The sequence below is a fragment of the Trichechus manatus genome, unplaced genomic scaffold (genome assembly GCF_000243295.1).
Source record: "Trichechus manatus latirostris isolate Lorelei unplaced genomic scaffold, TriManLat1.0 scaffold00081, whole genome shotgun sequence".
NCBI classification, from domain to species: Eukaryota; Metazoa; Chordata; class Mammalia; order Sirenia; family Trichechidae; genus Trichechus; species Trichechus manatus.
The window spans coordinates 8,836,312-8,858,845 of NW_004444017.1; the positions used below are offsets into that span (position 1 = coordinate 8,836,312).

General features: G+C 36.2%; 1 protein-coding gene across 1 annotated transcript in view; it reads right to left on the reverse strand.

The window, feature by feature from the left end:
* CDK17 (cyclin dependent kinase 17) overlaps positions 1-22,534 on the reverse strand; it is a 131,252-nt gene that overhangs the window by 32,143 nt on the left and 76,575 nt on the right. Inside the window, exons 2-5 of the mRNA XM_004381244.2 lie at positions 12,267-12,413; positions 4,968-5,132; positions 1,588-1,721; positions 1,322-1,447 (exon numbers count right to left, since the gene is read on the reverse strand). Coding sequence (XP_004381301.1) covers positions 1,322-1,447; positions 1,588-1,721; positions 4,968-5,132; positions 12,267-12,384 — 543 coding nt within the window. The 5' untranslated portion in view covers positions 12,385-12,413. The remainder of the gene's footprint in view (positions 1-1,321; positions 1,448-1,587; positions 1,722-4,967; positions 5,133-12,266; positions 12,414-22,534) is intronic.

A 22,534-nucleotide genomic window follows, 5' to 3' on the forward strand; every position in this document is an offset into this window, starting at 1 on the left:
ATTATATAAAATTCAAAAAGTTTAAATAAGAATAATCAGAAAAGTGTATTGAAACATTTAAAAAATAAATAAGAACGTGTATGTGAATGAGGATTTTAAAAAGTTCTTCCAGATATTAAAACATACTATAAAAATAATATAATCAAATAGCATGACACATGTGGGTAAAACTAATCTATGGCATTAGAAGGCAGGGATAATGGCTACAGCTGAGAAAGTGAACAGAAAGGTGGCAAAAGGTGGCTTCTGGAATTTTTGGAATGTTCTTTTATTCATCTGGGTACTGGTTACACAGGTATGTTAATGCTCCAAAAATTCAGAGATGCACAATAATGGTTTGTATATTTTTCGGTATATCTTATATATTATATTATATATATTTGCATACCTAGTACATATTTGTCCTGGTGGCACAGTGGTTACAAGCTGGGCTGCTAAACAAAAAGTCAACAGTTTTAATCGATCAGCCGCCCCTTGGAAACCCTATGGGGCAGTTCTACTCTGTCCTACAGGGTCACTATGAGTCGGAATCAACTCGACGGCAATAGGTTTTTTTTGGAAACCAGGGTGTCGTAGTGGTTAAGAGCTACGGCTGCTAACCAAAAGGTCAGCAGTTCGAATCCACCAGGAGCTACTTGGAAACCCTATGGGGCAGTTCTACTCTGTCCTGTAGGGTCGCTATGAGTCGGAATCACCTCGATGGCAACGGGTTTGGTTTTTGTTTTTTTTTACGTGTACAGAACCCACTGCCACTGAGTCGATTCTGACTCACAGCGACCTTATAAGACACAGTAGAAGTGCCCCACAGGGTTTCCAAGGAGCACCTGGTGGATTCGAACTGCTGACCTTTTGGTTGGCAGCTGGAGCTCTTAACCTCTACACCACTAGGGTTTATGATCTGTACATCTAGCATATATCAATAAACTTTATCAAAAATAAAACATACTGTAGCTTCAATTCTATTCCAGTACATATCTTTAAATCCTTAACGATGAAAAATTAATAAAATCTTGAGGGCAACAGAATACAATTTACCTACTCAAAAATTAAACACAAAAATTAATTTGCTTGGGTGGCACAGTTAAGTGCTTGACTACGAGCCAGAAGACTGGTGGTTCAAACCCACCCAGAGGCACCTCAGAAGACAGGCCTGGCAGTCTGCTTCCAAATGGTCACAGCATTGAAAACCCTATGGAGCAGTTCTACTCTGCACACATGGGGTTGCCATGAGTTGAAACTGACTTGATGGCAACTAACAAGAACACCTAGAAAAATCAAACAAGCAGATCTGATAGTGTAGTATAGAACACTGAAAACTTACTAAAGAAGCTCTACGAGACCGTCGACTCATTGGTTGATCAAATGGTGGGCTGTTTATCTGCAACTTTTCAAGATATCCATCAGGTATTCTGATATCTGCAGGCAATGATAATCGCTTATTTAAATCCTAAAGAAGGAAAAATAAACAAGTGTCATTCGCCTTCATGAAAAATTTCAAATGTGTATTTGCTCTATTTGATATGTGTGTGCGTTTGTTTACATACACAAGCGCACACACATGCATATTTATATTTTAAAAATGGTTACCTCCATTGAGATTCGTCTATGTATACGATTTCTAAGACAAACACCTGTAGGGGACTGGACTTCATCAGATGATGTCCCAGAAGCTTGATCACTCTCACCATCTGACCCCATTTTTAAATTTTCATGAACAATATCTGTAACAAGAAATCAATCATCATCTATCTTAAAAGAGATGTAGTATATGCTACAATATCATGTAGTTTATCTTTAGCATAGGTAAGAGGTAGAGAGCTGACATATAAACATCACAGCATAAAAAACCTTTTACATTCTGGGTGCCACAGATTATGCAGTTAATAGATCAAAACATAATTCACAAAGCTTAAAATAGTATTAAGGAATCCTTTTACACTCTCAGATTACAAAAAATTATGGGAAAAACTACCAAACAATTCTATCAAGAGTTGAGTAATAAAATTATAGACTGGAAATAATACTTCAAGATTATTTAGTCAGTTCTCTCATCTTCCAGATCTGGGAACTGACACTCTGGAAGATCAAATGATTTTGCAATGGTCACAGAGCTTCCAGCAGAACTGGAATAGAAACCTGGTCTTTTGTTTCTAATTTAGTTTAGTATTCTTTCTATTAAATAAAGTGTCACTGCCTCTACATGTCAAGTGGAGCTAGTTCTTTGGATAGTCTTTTAAAAAACTTTTTAAAAGCTGATAATGTGGCTTTTCTCCTCTCACCCTAAAGTCTTAAAAAAAATTCAAAATTTTTTCACTGAATATCTACTTTGTATAAGAACTACAAAATCAATTTTCTGACCTCCAAAAGCTCAAAAATCCATTGGAGGCAAAAACATGTTCAAATTAAAATAAAATGTGGGGTATGGCATATGTTTTAATATAGATAACAGTTAAAGGAAGTACAGACAAGGGAGATTAATTCCATTTGAGAATATTAAAAACAAACCTGTATTCTTGTATACTTGGTCATATATTTGCAACTGTTAATCATCCTCTAAATCGTCTAGCAAGAGCAGTTTGCCAGAAACAAATGGTAGATCTCAAACACATCTCTTGCCATTATCCTCTCTATATGTTATATGCAATTATTCATTCCTCAAAAAACATCATGCTGTTTCATGCCGTTTTTGTCTTGGTGACACAAGATTGAGAAAATTCCTATTCGTGCTGATAAATAGCTGAAAATCATAATGGTTTTCAACAGCTCACTATGTAATTTAAGGATACACTGCAATTAAACAGAGATGTCTGGAGAAAGTTTATGCTGAGATCTGAGTAAAAATTAACTTAGCAGCAAAAGTCAGTATGTTGGTGATTGATTCCTAACGTGAAAATTTGGTATCAGACACATCTGAGGAGATGTATTCTTTTTTGTCACATTTTTAACAGGTTAAAGATAATTTAAGTATGCCTTCAATTTCTAGCGAAATCTGAAAATCTTCCTTCCCCAAGGAAATGCTGTACAAAACATAATAATACTTTTAAATGCATAGCTGAGTTTGCAAGAAAGTGTGGGCAATCCCCAGGAAGCACAAAACAAAGAGAGAACTGAAAAACCAAAGCTGTTATGTTTAAATTGACTCTGTCACTTTCTTGGGAGGGTTTGCTGATCTTGGTAAGAAGGTGCCTGGGTTTAGCTGCCGCACTTGGATAAGTCATAAAGCCTTGGGTGTCTGAGTTAGAAATGAGAACCTCCCATATAAAAAGCACAACTCTCAAAGTGCTACATTTTCAGTAAAGAGCAGACTGTTAAAAAAAAGTTTGCCCTATCACACAAAGACTACACAGAAAGCTTATTAATCTCAGACTATGAATAAACACTTGAGTACCATCTGACTCAACCAAGGAATTGTCATTAACAAACAAGTGTAGTTCTGATGAGACTATTGGTTGATATTTTCATTTTGGTTAACAACTAAGATAGAAGTAAAACAATGAAGGCTTCTGTCAGAACTTCACTTGTTTGTCAAACGTGTGAGTAACTTCTTTCCTGAATCAAGTAATAGTGTCTTTTATGTACTTAAAGAATATTTATTTGCTTAATTCTTGTGCCATTCACAATGTAACAGCTACAGGCACGCATACTTTTAATGTACTACTAACATTTTCAATATCAATTTCTTAAGTCTAGACCAGGGGTCAGCACATGTGGCCTGTTTTTGTATGACCACTGAGGCTAAAATGGTTTTTGCATTTCTAAAGGATTATAAAATAAAAGAAGGATACTGCAACAGAGACCATATGTGACCCACAAAGCCAAAAACATTTACTACGCGGCCCTTTAGAAAGAGTCTGCCAACGCCTGGTCTAGACAATCAACCCTGATCTGTAGTTAAGCCCTGTAGTCAAGTCAAGCTCCAATCTGTACTGTTTTCTGATTTCTGTGGTGTAAATACTCCCTCCATGGGATTTCAAGCTACCACCATGACATCACAGAAGATGTTTAAAAAAACAAAACCAAACCAGTTGTTATCGAGTCGATTCCAACTGAACATGTAGTTGGGAAGAAATGTGCAGTAGCACAATTATGAAGTATTTGAATATACAGATACAACAGAAATAAATAACTTTGAAAGCATAGATAACAGTGAAATAATTAGGAAATAATGAGTTTAGAGTATTTACTACCTCTGCTTTTAATTTAACGTACTTAATTGTATGTTTATATAATTTAAATTTTAATAATGGCTATATTTAACAACCAGCCTACAAAACTGCTGAAAATTCAACAATCATCTTTCCAGTGTTAGTCAGCTCCAGCACACCACTGGTAGAGGTATACAAAAGAAAACCTTTCTGTAAGGTTTCTCCTGTAGGGATAATGGCTGCACAAGTTTCCCATATATAAAATTTCAGTGAAAATAAGCTCATACTCCAAAATTAATGAAACATGTGAGGAAATAATTTACCATGGCAAGAGTAAGCATATAAGGTAAGCAGATGACTAAAACCCTCAGGAACTTCAGAAATAAATATCATCAAAATAAATAAATAAATAAACAGAACAGAAACTTGCAGATATGTGTTTTTGAAAGGACAGAGTGATATCACAACTCAGGTGATAAAAATATATACTAATTATTACACTGGGCTGTAATATTGTGATGATCTCTAGGGTTACTAAGGTATGACCTTAAGTTAAACACCATCCCAAGGAGCCATTCATCTTGAAATCTGGTATCCATCTCTTAAGTGTTTTTGTTTCCTTCTTGGCAGACAGGTTTTCAAATATGAGATTTCTGAAGTGTGAACATTACTATCTCTCTATAACCTTTCTTCTTTCTGTTATTGCTCCTATCCTCACCTATCTGACAAGAGAAACTGGACAACAAGGTTGGCTGACTTCCATATAATGAAAACCTAAATATATAAATGAATTACAATCAGAAGGTTAAATAATCAAATTACCTAATCTGCTTCCATTTCTGGGCATTGCCATGAAGGAGCCAAGGCTTCCTCCAATAACGCTGTGTGGTCTCCGCAATGGGGGCTTCTTGAAAGACCCTGTGTACTGGTGGAGGAAGGAATGCATACTGTGAGACGTTGGTGGCCTGCCATTCTTCACAATAGGTTCTGTGGTTCACAGTATTCAAGTATCATTCCATTAACAGCCCAAGATCCAGGATCACATGAGAAGGATAAAGAAAGCAAAACAGAAAACAAAGCAAAACATTATAAGAGAAGTCTTTATATTTAACCTCATTTCTTTAACTATCCACACAAAGCACTAGAATTAAAATGATTCCTATGAGAATGTACTTACAGAAAATAAATACACATTGTTTTTATATTTGAGGTTGGTCTAATAAATTATAATCAAACTCGGTTAGTAATCACAAAACTACTAATAAAAACTCACTGATATTTGATCCATCTGCTTATTTTATCTTCAAGATTGCTTCCATACTAGTTCTACATTTACTGACTGCCTACTATGTGCCCATCTCCATGATGACGCATGCTCTACACTATAAAAGACATGGCACTAGTCTGAAAGAGTTTATCTGCTAGACATTCAAAAAGGTATGTCAATTAGTGAATAAAACAGAAGTACTTAACCACAGATCAAAACAGAGCTAAAATTTACTCCTCCAAATTTGGGATTTTTAATATAAAAATCACAGACCTTTAACCAAGCAGAAACATTTTACCAACATGGTGTCCTTTTCTAGCTATTGGTATTTCCTGATGACGTGTCCAAAGTAAGCAAGACAAAGTCTCGCCATCTTCACTACTAAGGAACATTCTGGTTATATTTCTCCTAAGACTAATTTGTTCATTCTCTGGCAGTCCACAGTATATTCAATATTCCTTAACAACACTACAATTCAAATTCATCGACTCTTCTTTTGTTACCCATTTTCACTGTCCAGCTTTTGCATCATATGAGGTGACTGAAAACATCATGGCTTGGGTCAGGCACACCTATTTTATCAAAGTGACATCTCTGCTTTTTAAAACTTTAAAGAGGTCTTTTGCAGCAAATTTGCCTAATGCAATACGTCGTTTGATTTCCTAACTACTGCTTCCAAGGACATTGACTGTTGATCCAAACAGAATGAAATCTTTGACAATTTCATTTTTTTCTCCATTTATCATGATGTTGTTCAACGGTCAAGTTGTGAGGATTTTCGCTTTCCTCATATTCAGGTTTAATCCATAATGAAGGACATAATGATCTTCATCAGTAAGTGCTCCAAGTCGTCTTCATTTTCAGCAAGCAAAGTTGCATCATCTGCATATTGCAGGTTGTTAATGAGTCTTCCTCTAATCTGATGTCATGTTCTTTTTCACATAGTAAAGCTTCTCAGATTACTTGTTCAGCATACAGGTGGAATAAGTAAAAAGAAAGGATACAACCCTGCCACAATCTTTTCCAATTTGGAACCACACAGTATCCCCTTGTTCTGATCAACTGATTGCCTCTTGATCCACGTACAGGTTCTGCATGAGCACAATTAAGTGTTCTGGAACTCTCATTCTTTGTAATGTTATCCATAATTTGTTATCATCCACACAGTTGAGAAAGCTTCTGCATAGTCAATAAAACACAAGTAAACTTTCTGATATCCTATGCCAAGATCCATCTGACATCAGCAATGTTATCCCTTATTTCACATCCTCTTCTGAATTGGGCTTGAACTTCTGTCGATGTATGACTGCAGTCGTTTTTGAATTATCTCCAGCAAAATTTTGCTAACATGTGACATTAATGATATTGTTAAATAACTTCCACATTCCACTTGATTGCCTTTTCTTTGGAATATGGAGCTTGCCAGGTAGCTGCCTTCCAAATTTCTTGACATAGATGAGTTAAGTGCTTACAGCGTTGCATCCATCTCAACTGGTATTCTGTCAATTGCTGGAGCCTTGTTCTTTGCCAAAGTCTTCAGCTCAACTTGAACTTCTTCCTTCAGTATTAGCAGTCCTTAATCATATGCTAACTCCTAAAATGGTTGAACATCAACCAATTCTTTTTGCTACAGCTGACTCTATATATTCCTTCTATCTTCTTTTGATGGTTCCTGCATGATTCAATTTTTTGCCCATAGAATCCTTCAGTAATGCAACTCAAGGCTCTAATTTTCTCTTTAGTTCTTTCAGTTTGAGAAATGTCAACGTTGTTCTTCTCTTTTGGTTTCCTAACTCCAGGTCTTTGAACATCTCATCATAATACTTTACATCTTGTATTCTCGAGCCGCCCTTTGAAATCTTCCGTTCAGCTCTTTTACTTCATCATTTCTTCCATTTACTTTAGCTACTCTGTGCTTAAGAGCAAGTTTCAGAGTCTTCTGACATCCATTTTGGTCTTTTCCTTCTTTCCTGTGTTTTCAATGGCCTTTCATTTTCTTCATGTGTGATGTCCTCCTACAACTCTTCTGGCCTTTGGTCATTAGTGTTCCATGTGTCAAATCAATTCTTGAGATGGTCTCTAAATTCAGGTGGGGTGTATTCAAGGTTGTACTTTGGCTCTTGTGGGCTTGCTTTCATTTTCATCTTCAACTTGAACCTGGCACAGAAGCAACTGATGGTCTGTTCCTCAGTCAGCCCCAGCTCTGTCTTGACTGATAATATTCAGTTTCTCCACTGTCTGTTTCCACATAAATAAAACCAAAAACCAAACCCACTGTTGTCGACTCGACTGACTCATCGAGACCCCATAGGATTTCCAAGTCTGTAAATCTCTACGGCAGCAGACTGCCACATCTTTCTCCCGCGGAGCCGCTCGTGGTTTCGAACCACCAGCCTTTCTGTTAGCAGTTGATCGCTTTAACATAGTTACATTAATAGTTACATGAACAGTGGCATAATAAACAAACACAATGGGATAACACAGCATATAATAAAGTTTGTTTGATTACCTGTTTCAATTCTTTTGACTATATCCCTAGTAGTGGGATTACTGGGTCATATGGTAATTCTATATTTAACTTTCTGAGGAAGTGAGATGAATAAATTTTTGAATTTTTTAAAAATTAAATACTCAATACATTCTCAGTTATTAAACAGAAATCTAGTGTGCTCAGAATTCTTTTTCCTTGCAGGTACTTTAGAAATAATATTTCTTACATTCTAGTTTGTAAAATCTTCTGCAAAAATTACGTATCGTATTGAGCTAAAACTGTATTAAGGTCAGTATGCTTAAATCAGCCAAGTTTATAAACTTTCGACTTATTTTTAACACGTTATTATTGTTAGCTGCCATCGAGTCTGAACATAAATTTAGTATTCTTCTTTCCGTGAGTTCAATCAACCTGTCAATGTGCAAACAAACTAGCTTATGTAGATAAGTTTCCAATGTGAATTAGACACTTACAACTGAATTAAGGCCTTCATAGTATGACACAGTTATCAAAATGACAGAGATAATACTTCAAATTCTATTTGGATAGAGGTAGAAAATGTATGAGTGAGAGTTATATTTGCATGTGTGTATAACCAAAAAGATCATACACATTGTAACTTTTCTAAAATATATTTATAGTTTTACCCCACAAATGTGTCCTTCCCCATTCAATGTGTTCGAGTGTGTGCATCTGAACCACCTGCCTATTAGAATGCAAGAGTAATAAGATATTTTCATGAATATGACTGAATAAGGGAGATCAAAGGCACTTTACTAAGAGAAATATAAAAAATAACCCTCCTACTTCTTAAGCTAGCCTTGTCAATATATAGCTGTTAGTCAAGGATCAATTTTGCTTCATAAACTGATTACATCATTAAGTGAAAAGATCATTTAAAAAGTAGAGTCTACTGGATTTATTAACAAAGTTGAAAAGACAACCTGCAGAATGGGAGAAAATATTTGAGAACCATGCATCTGATAGAGTTTGAATCCAGGATATATAAAGAACTCCTATAACTCAACAACAAAAAGACAAATCAATCAACAATGGGCAACGGACTTGAATAGACACTTCTCTAAAGAAGATGCACAAATGGCTAACAGGCACATGAAAAGATGTTCAATGTCATTAGGAAAATGCAAATCAAAACCACAATGACATACCCTTCACCCCACGATGACAGCTATCATCAGAAAAATGGAAAATAACAAGTGTTGGTGAGGATGTGGAGAAACTGGAACCCTCATCCATTGCTGGTGGGAATATAAAATGGTGCTAAATGGTGCGACCACTATGGAAAACAGTTCAGTGGTTCCTCAAAAAGTTAAACATAGAATTATCATTGTTGTTTTTGTTATTAGTTGCCATGGAGTAGATTCTGGCTCATGGTGGCCCCAGCAATTCCACTCTTAGATATATACTCAAAAGAATTAAAATCAAGGATTCAAACATTTGACCCCTGTACACCAATGTTCACTGCAGCATTATTCACAATAGCCAAAAGGTAGAAACAACCCGTGTCTATCAACAGATGAATGGATAAACAAAATGTGGCATATACATATAATATTATTCAGCCATAAAGAGAAATTAACTTCTGATACATGCTATGACATGGATGAACCTGGAAAACATTATGCTGAGCGAAATAAGTTAAACACAAAAGGATAAATATTATATGATCCCACTTATATGAAATATCTAGAATAGGCCAGTGCACAAAGACAAAAGTTTATTAGTGGTTACAAGGGGAAGTGGAGGGAGAATAGGGAGTTATTGCTTAAGGAATACTGAGTTTCTATTCAGAGTGATGAAAAAATCTGGAAACCAACAGTGGTGATGGTTACACAACATGGTGAATGTACTTAATGTCACTGAATTATCCAAGTAAAAACAGGTGAAATGGCATATGTTTTGCTATATATATTTTACAAGAAAAAAAAAATTTTTGAGTTACTCAGCAATTACAGTTATTAGGAAAAAAAAGTCTACTCTGGTATACCACTTCCCATTCATTAAACCATATACGTAGTTAGGTGAGCTAATCATTCAGACATGGACTGTGTGTGCCACCTATCTTAGGAGATTTTTAAGCTCTGAGATAAACTCCACAAAGAATGAATGTGTTGGAACCTGCTAAAAGGCACTGATGTTGTTTGCTATTGTTGTTAGATGCCACTGAGTCAATTCCAATTTGTAGCGACCCCATGTATGCAGAGTAGAACTACACACCATACGGTTTTCAAGGCTGTGACCTTTCAGTAGCAGATATCCAGGCCTTACTTTCAAGGCACCTCTGGGTGGATTTGAACCACTAACCTTTTGGTTAGTAGTCCAGGGCTTAATCATCTGTGCTGACCAAAAAGGTATAGAATCTCTCGTCAAAGCTGTTGATTAAATTCATGTGTTGTTTCACGCAGGGAATAAGTAAAAGCAGATTATAACTCAGAGGCTGCCTATCCTACCAGTAATCTCTGCAACCCAAGAGGCACCGATGTCTATTATAACATCTTCAAGTATGATTTCAAGTAACTCAAGTAAAAAAAAAACTCAACAGAGCTCCTATTTTCTCTTCTTCACTACCTATTAAAAGTTATTATTATAACAAAATTTTAATATAGTAAACAATATATCCAATAAATTTGACTCGAAAAAAAATTAAATACTTTCAACATTTGACCATTTGTCACAAATTAAGCATGTTTTAAGTCAGTTAATACTAACATATTCCAGCAAATATGTAATTAATTTAAAATATTAATTAGCTCTCCAAATATTATGTTCCCTTTCTTTGAGTCACATTCTTTTTTTTTTTTAAAGGAGAGGTTTGTCTTGTAGTCAAATATCCATTAGGAATGTGTCCCAGAAACCACCCATCAAGATGTATACTGTGCTGATTTTACTCTTCAACATCACTGGCAAACATACTGGCAAGACTCTTCTATCATGAGAATGAGCACGGTGGGCTTAATTAATACCAAGAATTCAACGAGGTTTGGATAACCTAAGAGAATTAAGGATTTTGTTCTATACATACAGAAGAGATCCTCTGGCAAGAGGAATAAAAGTAAGACATTACAAAATCATCTTTGAGATTTGACCCAAATGTACATTTTTTCCTTCCTGCATATAAGTAAATCATGTCTAAATTATCATTTTAAATTTCCTACTAAGGCCTTTTCTCTCTCCTCCTCCAATGTTTAAAAACAGTAGCTGTAAAGGAAAGCCTTAAAAAAACAAAGAGGTTACAACACAGTAAGTGTAACGCTGTAGACTCTGAAGCGAAGAAATCTAGGTTCTAATGTATTAGCTCTGCCAACAACCGCCAGGTAACCTTGGGTAAATGACCCTTCTGAGGAAAACAAATAAGGAAACTGAAGCTCAGGTAGGATAAATGACTTACCAGAGTCACACAATTAAAAGTGGCAGAGCTCAAATCTCAACCTATGATTTTTAACTCAAAGTCCAGAGCCCTTTCCACTACAGTTTTCCTCTCTCACAACACAGGCACTCACATTCAACAGGAGAGTAGAGGTACCCATGCTTTCACCCACTGCCACAAATCTCTAACAGCAGGATTTCAGGCACAGGCAAGGAGGGCTTGCCAGATGATCTGCACATCATGACACAGTGGCAGCCATTCATGTGAGCTCCTTCCTTCCTGCTTTTATTATGACATCCCTAGTACTATTTACCCTTTGAATATGTAGCCTTGTTCTAAAAATTTCATCAAGATTTTGCATTTTAATCCACTCAATTTAACAAGCACTTGTTATTTTATACATTAACATCTGTGTACTACTATTTTATGTTGTAAAAAGCACTGTCAAACACGTGAAACATTATATGCCTACCCACTGTAAGAGCTCTCAATACTGTGGAGACACTCTGTAGTAAATATAAAATAAGAAAATAGTAAGATTCACTCATGTGCTGAACCTTGTCATTTATGTGGATAGTCAATATGCATACCCAATGTTTTAACACTATGATGAAGCCACAAACAGGAATTCCAAAAACATCCTATGTACTTTTAAGCTATATTAACTTAGGTTATAAGAAAAACAAAAAATATTTAAATACTAATTTTATAAAAGCTATTAATAATTAGAGAAACATTATACAAGTATTATACAATGTATCCTTATTTTATAACCAGTGAAAAACAGATATATAGAGTAGAAGAATTTATCAGGGTTAGAGACCAGGTGCAGGAGTTAAGAATAAAAAAGCAATTTCCTAAGAAACCAAGTAATGAAAAAGAGAAATAAACAAATGGAAACTATTATGAACTTATCTGAAAAGTAAATTTATAAAGCAATTAAAGGAGGAAGCATCCCCCTCTCCAAATATTTACCATTATCCTTGCTGCTGTTTTCTTCAATAGTCATTTGTTCAGCCAATTCAGACAATGATTCATCAATAGTCTGGCTTCCTCGAAGCGTGAGGGATAGCCGCCTCTTAAATTTTTTCATCCTATCAATTTAATGTGGCTTGAAAAATCCTAAAAGAACAGAATGAACAAAAAATTAAAGCTGTGAATATTTTACTGCTCAAGAAAAACATCACTCTGGGTTTATCAGAAACCTTCAAAACAGGGATATAATGAACAATTCTCACTTCTGCCAAACATCACAAAATCAAATTCCTTCTTTAAAAAGATCTACCCTCTCTCATTAATGCTACACTTATTAGACATCATTAGAAGAGCAGGAATTCCACATAACTAAAGATGATGACTTTAAGCAATACAATTTAGAAGGATTTGGAAATTTTCCTAAAATATGCTTTTTAAACACCAATATAAAAAACACATCAACACTATCTTGATGCTTAAATTCTATGTCAATCATCAAATTGGAACCAGTCAGAAGTATCTTCAGACATAAATGAAGAGGGGTGGAAAAGGGGGTAGATAATGAATGATGCTTGACACTTTATTGAACAACTTCAACAAGAAACTTTTTCCTTTTTTTTTTTTTTTTTTAGTTTTAAGTGGTAGACTTCTTGCCTTCCATTTCCAGCCAACACACCTCATGCACAGCCACCATCTGTTTGTCACTGGAGGCTTGTGTGTTGCTATGATGCTGAACAGGTTTCAGTGGCACTTCCAGACTAAGACAGGCTAGCAAAAAAGGCCTGGCAATCCACTTTCAAAAAAAATCAGCCAATGAAAACTCTATGGATCACAACAGTCCAATCTGCAACTGTTCATGGGGATGGCACAGGACCAAGCAGTATTTTGTTTCATTGTGCCTGGGGTCCCCATGAATCTGGGGCCAACTCAACAGCAGCTAACAGCAACAATGACAACACACTGACAGTAATTCACGTCATTTGTTTACAGATATCAGATATTTAAGGTAAACTGAGCTATTGCCAATCTCAATTACCCTTTTGCTTCTGTAAATCTTTACACTAGAGATTCCTCCTTTGCAAGGCTCCAGATCCACCCTGTGCATTAAATTAAGCAGGCTTGGAGAGCTCCAACCCTGTACCTTCCAAAGAAAGCACTTGCCCTTGATTGGCACCTAGAAGATAACCTCTAAGCTCTTGGAATATTCTACATGATAAGAATATCTTTGTATTCCTGAGATCTCAGACCTCACCAGGTACTTTATGTTAACAATATACGATTTAAGGGGAATACATGTTTTTGTGTGCCTGAGACTTTTGGCCACACTGTATTAGTTTGATCTCTGCAGAGGAGGCTGGAGACTTAAATTAAGTAGCTAAAGTCAGTCATGGGCACTCCATGCCTACGTGACTGACCCCCAGTATAAACCCTGGGCACCAAGGCTTGGGTGTGATTCTGTGGCTGGCAATGCATGTTGTCACACATCACTGCTGGGGGAATTAAGCGTGGTCTATGCAGCTCCAGTGGGAGAGGACAACTGGAAGCTTGCACCTGGTTTCTCCTGGACTTCACCCTATCTGCCTTTTTCTCTTTGTTGATTTTAATTTGTAATTTCTGCTATAATAAATCATAACCAGGACTATAACAGTTTTCCTGAGATCTGTGAGTCCTTCTAACAAATCATCAAACCTGAAGGTGGAACTGGGGACTCCTGACACACGTAAGAAATCTGTATGTCCAAACCAAAACTCCTAAGAGCTAGCAGTTCACAACTACCAACTTTTCAGACTCCAGCTTTCTTAAACATAGTCACATGGCCAACAAGGGCTATCCAACTATATAGATATCACCAGCTGAGAACCTTGATACACCATTTTTTAAGAGTTCGCTGACCATGGGACAAGCAAACATAAAAGAACAAAGTAGGAAAAAAAAAAATACTATTTTAAAATTAGTTTCCATAACATAGTTAACATTCTGTAACATAGGCCAAATATATATATGAATTGAGTACCTAGTACAGCATACAGCTAAGCTATCCGAAACAGTAGTTAATGGCTACATGTGGCTATTGAACACTTGAAAAGTGGCTGGTCTCAACTGAGATGTTCTGTACATGTAAAATACACGCTGAGTTTCAAAGACTAAGTGATAAGAAAAAAGAATGTAAAAATATCTCAATAACTGTTATATTGACAATACGCTGAAATAATATTTTGCATATATTAGGTTAAATAAAAATTATTAAAATTAATTCTACCTGTTTCACTTTTACTTTTTTTTTTTAATGTAGCTACAAAAAGATTTTTTTTAATCACGTATGTGACTCGCATTATATTTCTATTGGACTATGCTGGTGTACAGCACCAAGCTGACCTTGGTGGTTTTAAGTGGGTACCAAAAAAAAAAAAAAAAAAAAAAAAAAAACCTTACAAACCTTAACCTTTTCTTCATACAGTATATTTGAACAATATTTTAGGAGAAGTTCTACATGTTTGTAACTGAGAACAGTATGCACTGCATTTATTTAGCATCTAAGAGTGAAGAGAATTTTGGTTTATAAAATTATAAGTATTATCTATTCTGTCAAGAATAAGAAAGGTATTTCTAACTCATAGCAGCAAGAGACCTGACAATCTGTTCCCATTAAGATTACAGACTAGAAAATGGGAACTTAATATGTTGTGTAAATTTTCACCAAAAACACAAAAAAATATTACGGAGGAAAAAAAAATAGATTGTTGTTACTATTATTAGGTGCCATCGAGTCGGTTCCAACTCATAGCAACCCTATGTACAACAAAACAAAACACTGCCTAGTTCTGTGCCATCCTCACAATCACTGCTATGTTTGAGCCCACTGTTGCAGCCACTGTGTCAATCCATCTTGTTGAGGGTCTTCCTCTTTTTTGCTAACCCTCTACTTTATCAAGCATGATGTTCTTCTCCAGGAACAGATCCATCCTGACAACATGTCCAAAGAATGTGACACGTAATCTCGCCATCCTTGCTTCTAAGGAGCATTCTAGTTATACTTCTTCCAAGACAGATTTGTTCGTTCTTTTGGCAGTCCACGGTGTACTCTAGAAAACTCAATGTGGCAGTCTTACTCTGTCACACGGGATTGCTATGAGTCAGATATCGGCTAGATGGCACACAAAAGCAGATTCCTAGGTTTTTCTCCCACAGAATTGCTGGGTGAGCTTAAACTGCCAATCCAGTTAGCAGCTGAGCATTTAACTATTGTGCCACCAGGGCCAGACCCTTTAGTATTCACTTATTCTATCTTTTGAGACTTAAAAACTGTTGGTGTTTCTCTTAAAATGTTGCATTCAGATCTGGTCATTAAACCATGATTGTAAATAAAATCAAAACACAGTCTGTAATACAGTCATTAGTAACAACAAATGCTATTATTATTATAAGTTATTCAGCCCGATTACATTCATTTTACTTTTATTTTTGTAGCAGTCAATTCATATATCAAGCCTAACATCAACTCCTCTAGCTCTTGCTCACATAAATGCCTGTTAAGCCGGGTTTCATCTATTCTATACTTTAGTGACTTTTTTTCAGCCCAAATTACATGTCTCTAGTGAATTTTGGTGTATATTTGGTAGATATTCTTATCATGTAGGATATTCCAAGAGCTCAGAGAGGTTGGTAGCCTAGTAGTATTGCAGTCTGTCTGTCAATAACACTCTGAATATTGATTCTGTGAGTTATGTCATTAGTAATCTCACCAAGTTTTATGTCGTAAGCAAATCCTTATTCTCATGCACACACTGATAAACATGTTTAACAGAGCTATGAGGGCTAGGAGGTTAGTTAACTTGAACTGAACTTTATGATGCATATATATATATGTATGTATGTATGTGTGTGTGTATATATACACACACAATATATGTTATATATTATGTACATTATATGTAATATAATATACATATTATATATTATATATAGTATATATTATGTGTGTATACCTGTTATATATTATGTATATTATATATAATATACATATTATATATTACATATATAATGTGTGTGTATATATACATATATATACACACATACATACATACATATATATATACAATGCAAAATAATCTTTATGCTTCTCTGGATGTCAAAAAGACCTCTAGCTTTTTGTCAGAGGTAGATCAAATTAAAAAGGAAAAAAGGGGGAAAGAAGCAGTGAAGGACAGTAAGAATGACAGCATATAACTTTTCATATTGCAATTTATGTATATAATTCCAATTACATGATTCCTTTCATTTAAACGACTATTTAACACTTTTTTGAAAAAATACAGACAGCTGAAAATGTACAAAATCAGTTCTCAGCTATAAGTGCTTAAAATGAACCTATGAGTATATTGCACCTTACTTCACTTTAGACTAAAACTGTTCTGGGACTGTCTGCTGTACATGAAGAGAAATGTTCATGTTTCTTTTATCCTAAAACTGTAACTATTCGATTTGCTCACAGAATACAGGTAACCAATCTATAATGTCTACTGATGTTTATTTACTCTAAGAATGGAAAAACACACACACACACACTTTTTCAAGATAACAGCCTAAAGTTGTAAATGCTCCCAAACTAGACCTTCTACTATAATGCCTTTACTTGTTAAGACGGTGTCATATTATAGCCCTTTTGTACTTCCAATGAGAAAATTTCTGGGCATAAATTTACCTTAGAATTCAAATTCTTCAAATATTAAAGGCCTTACTAGAATGGCGATCCTTTGTTTATGGTTTTGAAATATTCTTAAGACAATCTTTTAATAATTTAGAAGAAGTTGAAAAAGCTAGAAGAGTTGGTTCATTTTTAATACCTAAATGACTTTATTTTAGAAAAAGTAAAATTTACATGTAAAGCAAATCTAACATTTTAAAGAATAAGATATAAGATTGAAATGGCACAATAATTCTTTTCCACTTTATCTTGATGATGTCAGTCTTTCCTAAATATCAAGTAGAGTCATATGACTTCACAATAAAGATAACTTTGTTATTTATTTCATTATAACATTTTCTGCACTGATTTTGCTTTAAATGAAACTTGTCATAAATGAGATGAACTCATCAATATTAAGCGGCCGGTAAGCAGATTTTCTATTATTTTCCTCATAGTGATTCAATTATGATAAATCTATTAATAGTCTGTCTCTAGGATACTTAACAATGTAAAATGAAGAATAACAAACGGTTTTTTTTTTTACCAGAAACAGAATTTTGTTATTTGCATAAAACACAAAGTGATTATACAAAACACTGACAGAGCACTGAATTAAAATTTTAATCATGTGTATAGGCTTCCCCCAACACTAACATTATTAATCCTTTATGCATTCATATCTGAGGGTGATTCTTTTCCTTTGACAGTATAAGTAGTCAAACACACAGACCAGAAAAAGAAACCTACCAAGGACTTTCCTCTATTCAGAAATACCACTTTAGAAAGACAACTTAATACTATCATATCAACCAGTCTTTATATCAGTGTTTCACAAGCCTAAATAGGGCCAATACCACCATTTCAGAACTGTATGAAAGAACTGGCTGAATAATTTCAATCTGAACAGTTAACCTATACTAAATGTGCTGAAAAAGACGTAGTAAATTTTAGAACTACAGCTTCTGGTTAGGATGTAGAAACTCACAAGACTATTGTTGCTCCCACCTGAACAATGACAACAAGGTAGATTGACTATAAAATCATAGCTTTAAAACCCATTGAGCTAAGGATGCAAAGAAATACAAATGAACTAAAACTCTAGAAGGAACAAGTCTCTCCAGAAAACAAAACATGGCTGGGTTCATGGTGAAAGGCTGGGTACGTAGTGAAAGAAGTGAACCTGCAGTAAAAGGGGAAAACTAGCCCAACTTCTAACAAACATTTTAGGTGGATGTGGGGGCTAGAAGACAGATTAAATCCTGAGCAGCCTCATTCACAGAGCAAATCTGCAATCACTGGCCAAGGCTTTCCCAAAAAGGCCCTTTCAAAGTATTGGAGCAGTACATTAAAGCTAGAAGTAAAGCAGGCAAGTTGCTAGATGAATCCCCTACAAGGTGCACAGGAAGGGAAAGAGACGACAACCTCCCCAAACTTAAGGCCTGCAAAAGGCTAGAGATAGGGCAGGAGAGCTGAGAGAAAACTTGCCGAAGCGGCACAGGGATTTTACCCAGTGCAAGGCCATGTCCACCACAGGAAGGCATCAGAGCAACAAGGTGAACACTTTCTCCAGAGATCAGGAAAGCCAGGGAAGGGCTGGAAAAAAAACTGTCCCAGCTGCTCAAAATGCCAGACAACTGGACTGTAAAACAGAGAGAGATCTTCTACAGTCCACAAGCTGTTGGCTGGGCTATAAAGCATGGAGAGATTTCCTGCGTCTCACAGTTGCTCAGATCCCAAGCCCTAAAGAAGAAAAAGTCTTGATTCTGCCCGCAAAAACATTAGATGAACTAAATCTAACTAAAGCCAGAACAGAGCACTGATCCAAATAACACGAACTCAGCCCTCAACACTAGTGCCCTGACAAAATACTTCAGCCTGTACTGTTCTTTTACACATTATGTCTTACACAATAATCAAAAATTAGACACAAAGAAGCAGAATCAAGAGGAAAGATGTAATACTTTTCAGCGACAATATTTCAAATGATAGCTCTTATGGACTGAACTGTGTCCCCCCAAACTATGTACTGTAATTCCTAACCTCTACGCTTGTGGTTATAATCTTGTTTGGAATGCGTTATCTTTGATATGTTAATGATGCAGGATTAGTGCAGGGCTTGTCTTTAGTCAATCTCATTTCAGATATACCCCTTGCCATTGAGTAGATTCCGACTCTTAGCAACCCTATGATATAAAAGAGACTAAACAAGCAAGCAAGAGAAGCAGAGATGGGGTAAGATAGATGCCAAGACACACGGGGATCTCCAAGGAACCAGGAAGCAGAAGCTGAAGAGACAATGACCTTTCTCCAGAGTGAACATAGACAGCCTTCCCCTAGAGCCGATGTTCTGAATTCAGACTTCTAGCCTCCTAAACTATGAGAAAATAAATTTGTTTGTTAAAGCCATTTACTTGTGATATTTCTGTTACAGCAGCACCAGATAACCAAGACAATGGCTTTTGTTTTGCTACCCAATACATGGTAATTTTTAAGCATCAGAGTTTATGGAGTACCTTAACTGGATTAAGCACAGGTTTTCTTTTAATAATGAGTATTGTTTGTTTTTCCATTTATAAAGATATTACAAAAGGTGTACAAAGTTCAAAGAATACAGAAAATACAAGGAAGCAATGCCACCACCTGGCACATCTCTAGTAACAGTCTGATCAACAGATCACTCTTTGTGCCAGTGATGTTCATACAAGTACCTATGGAATGTAACTGCACCTCAAGATACTAAAATATGTAATTCAAAGAAGAGTACCACAGTCAAATACATTTTGGAAATCTAAATTAAACAAAGTAAAAAGCTGTAAAACACTGCAGAAACTTAATATACTAATGAGTATTATGATGCTCCAAATGTATTTTTCCACATAATATCATTAACACATTACAAAACATTAATGTTCCATACAACAGAGACAAATTCACATAAATTGAATTAGGCCGTACATACAGTTTTATAGGCTGTTTTCCTAGCAAATATTATATTTCAGTTTTTCACCTTCAACTATGTCATGGAGATCCATTATGTAAATGAATATAACTATGCATAATTCTTCTAAAAGGATTTTTAATATTCCACTATATGGCTGTACTATACAGCAGAAATGTTTTATGCTTCCTGTTTTATCACACAGAATATTAAAAAGACATCTACTCAAGGGTTGAGATTTAATAAAATTAGTAAGTTTTACTGCTTTATCAAGAACATTCTTAAGTAAAACTGTTTCTGGTTAATTTGTTTTTTCCCCCCTGTAAGAACACTAAGGTGAAGAATTCAAGGACTGTTGGTACGCTTTGGTGCCACTACCATGATTTGAAATCAGGAGACAGAAGTTTTATACATCATTGCATATCAACCATCACAGCAAATGCTAACACACTTTTAAAATGGGGACAGGGTGCAAATAATGTTTTAGTATTATGAAACTAAGGTTTGACCTTCAGGACCCCTTGAAAGGGTTGAAGTCCCTGGGTGACACAAACAGTTAAACACTCCACTACCAGCTAAAAGGTGAGCGGTTTGAACCTGTCGCTATGACTGGAAATCAACTCGACGGCAACAGGTTTGGTTTTTTGGTTTAGAGGTGCCTCAGAGGACAGGTCTGGCAATCTGCTTCCAAAAGGTCACAGCCTCGAAAACCCTATGGAGCACTTCCACTCTGTATACATGGGGTCGTCATGAGTCGGAATCAACTCATGGCAACCAACAACAACAACGATTTCAACTAACGTATCTTAGTAAAGTATCTACCACTTGTCTCTCAATTTGTTATAATGTGGTGGTTTTTGTGTTGCTATGACGCTGGAAGCTATGCCACCAGTATTTCAAATACCAGCAGAGTCACCCATGGTGGACAGGTTTCAGCAGAGCTTCCAGTCTAAGACAGGCGAGGAAGGGCCTGGTGATCTACTTCTGAAAATTAGCCAGTGAAAACCCTATGAACCACGACAGAGCATTGCTTTTGACACATCATCAGGAGGGATCAATCAATGGAGGAGGACATCATGTTTGGTGAAATACAGGGACAGCAACGGTGAGGCAGAACCTCAGTGAGATTGGCACAATAGCTTCAACAGTGGACTCAAACATGCCGGTGATCATGAAGATGACACAGGATTGGTCAACATTTCATTCTCTTGTACGTAAGAGGTCACCATGAGTCACAGTCGACTCAATGGCAGGTATCTATCTAGTCTAAGTAAACTACGGACATTAATAATTCAGTAAGAAGATTAACGGCCAGCTAGTAACTATGCTGTTGTTGTTGTTAGGTGCCATCGAGTCGGTTCTGACTCATAGCAACCCTATGTACAAAAGAACGAAACACTGCCCAGTCCTGCAACATTCTCACAATCATTGTTAAGCTTAAGCCTATTGTTGCAGCCACTGTGTCAATCCATCTCGTTGAGGGGCTTTCTCTTTTTTGCTGACCCTGTACTTTACCAAGCATGATGTCCTTCTCCAGGGACTGCTCCCTCCTGATAACATGTCCAAACTATGTGAGACACAGTCTCACCATCCTTGCTTCCAAGAAGCACTCTGGTTGTACTTCTTCCAAGACAGATCTGTTCGTACTTTTGGCAGTCCATAGTATATTCAATATTCTTTGCCTCCACCACAATTCAGAGGCGTCAATTCTTCTTCGGTCTTCCTTATTCATCGTCCAGCTTTCACATGCATATGCGGTGACTGAAAATACCATGGCTTGGTTCAGGTACACCTTAGTCCTCAAGGTGACATCTTTACTTTTCAACACTAAACAAAAGGTCTTTTGCAGAAGATTTGCCTAATGCAATGCATCTTTTGATTTCTTGACTGCTGCTCCCTGGGTGTTGATTGTGGATCCAAATAAAATGAAATTCTTGACAACTTCAATCTTTTCTCTGTTTATCATGATGTTGCTTATTGGTCCAGCTGTGAGGATTTTTGTTTTCTTTATGTTGACGTGTAATCCACACTGAAGGCTGTGGTCTTTGATCTTCATCAGAAAGTGCTTCAAGTCCTCTTCACTTTCAGCAAGCAAGGTTGTGTCATCTTTGTATCGCAGGTTGTTAATGCATCTTCTCCAATCTTGATGCCCCGTTCTTCTTCATAGAGTCCAACCTCTCGGATTATTTGCTCAGCATACAAACTGAATAGGAATGGTGAAAGAATACATCCCTGATGCACACCTTTCCTGACTTTAAACCACGCAGTATCCCCTTGTTCTGTTCAAACAACTGCCTCTTGGTCTATGTACAGGTTCCTCATTACCACCATTAAGTGTCCTGGAAATCCCATTCTTCACAATGTTATCCATAATTTGTTATGATCCACACAGTGGAATGCCTCTGCATAGTCAATTAAACACAGGTAAACATCTTTCTGGTATTCTCTGCTTTCAGCCAGGATCCACTTGACATCAGCAATGATCTCCCTGGCTCCACGTCCTCTTCTGAATCGGCTTGAATTTCTGGCAGTTTCTTGTCAACATACTGCTGCAGCCACTTTTGAATGATCATCAGCAAAATTTTACTTCTATGTGACATTAATGATATTGTTCAGTAATGTCCACTTTCAGGTGGATCACCT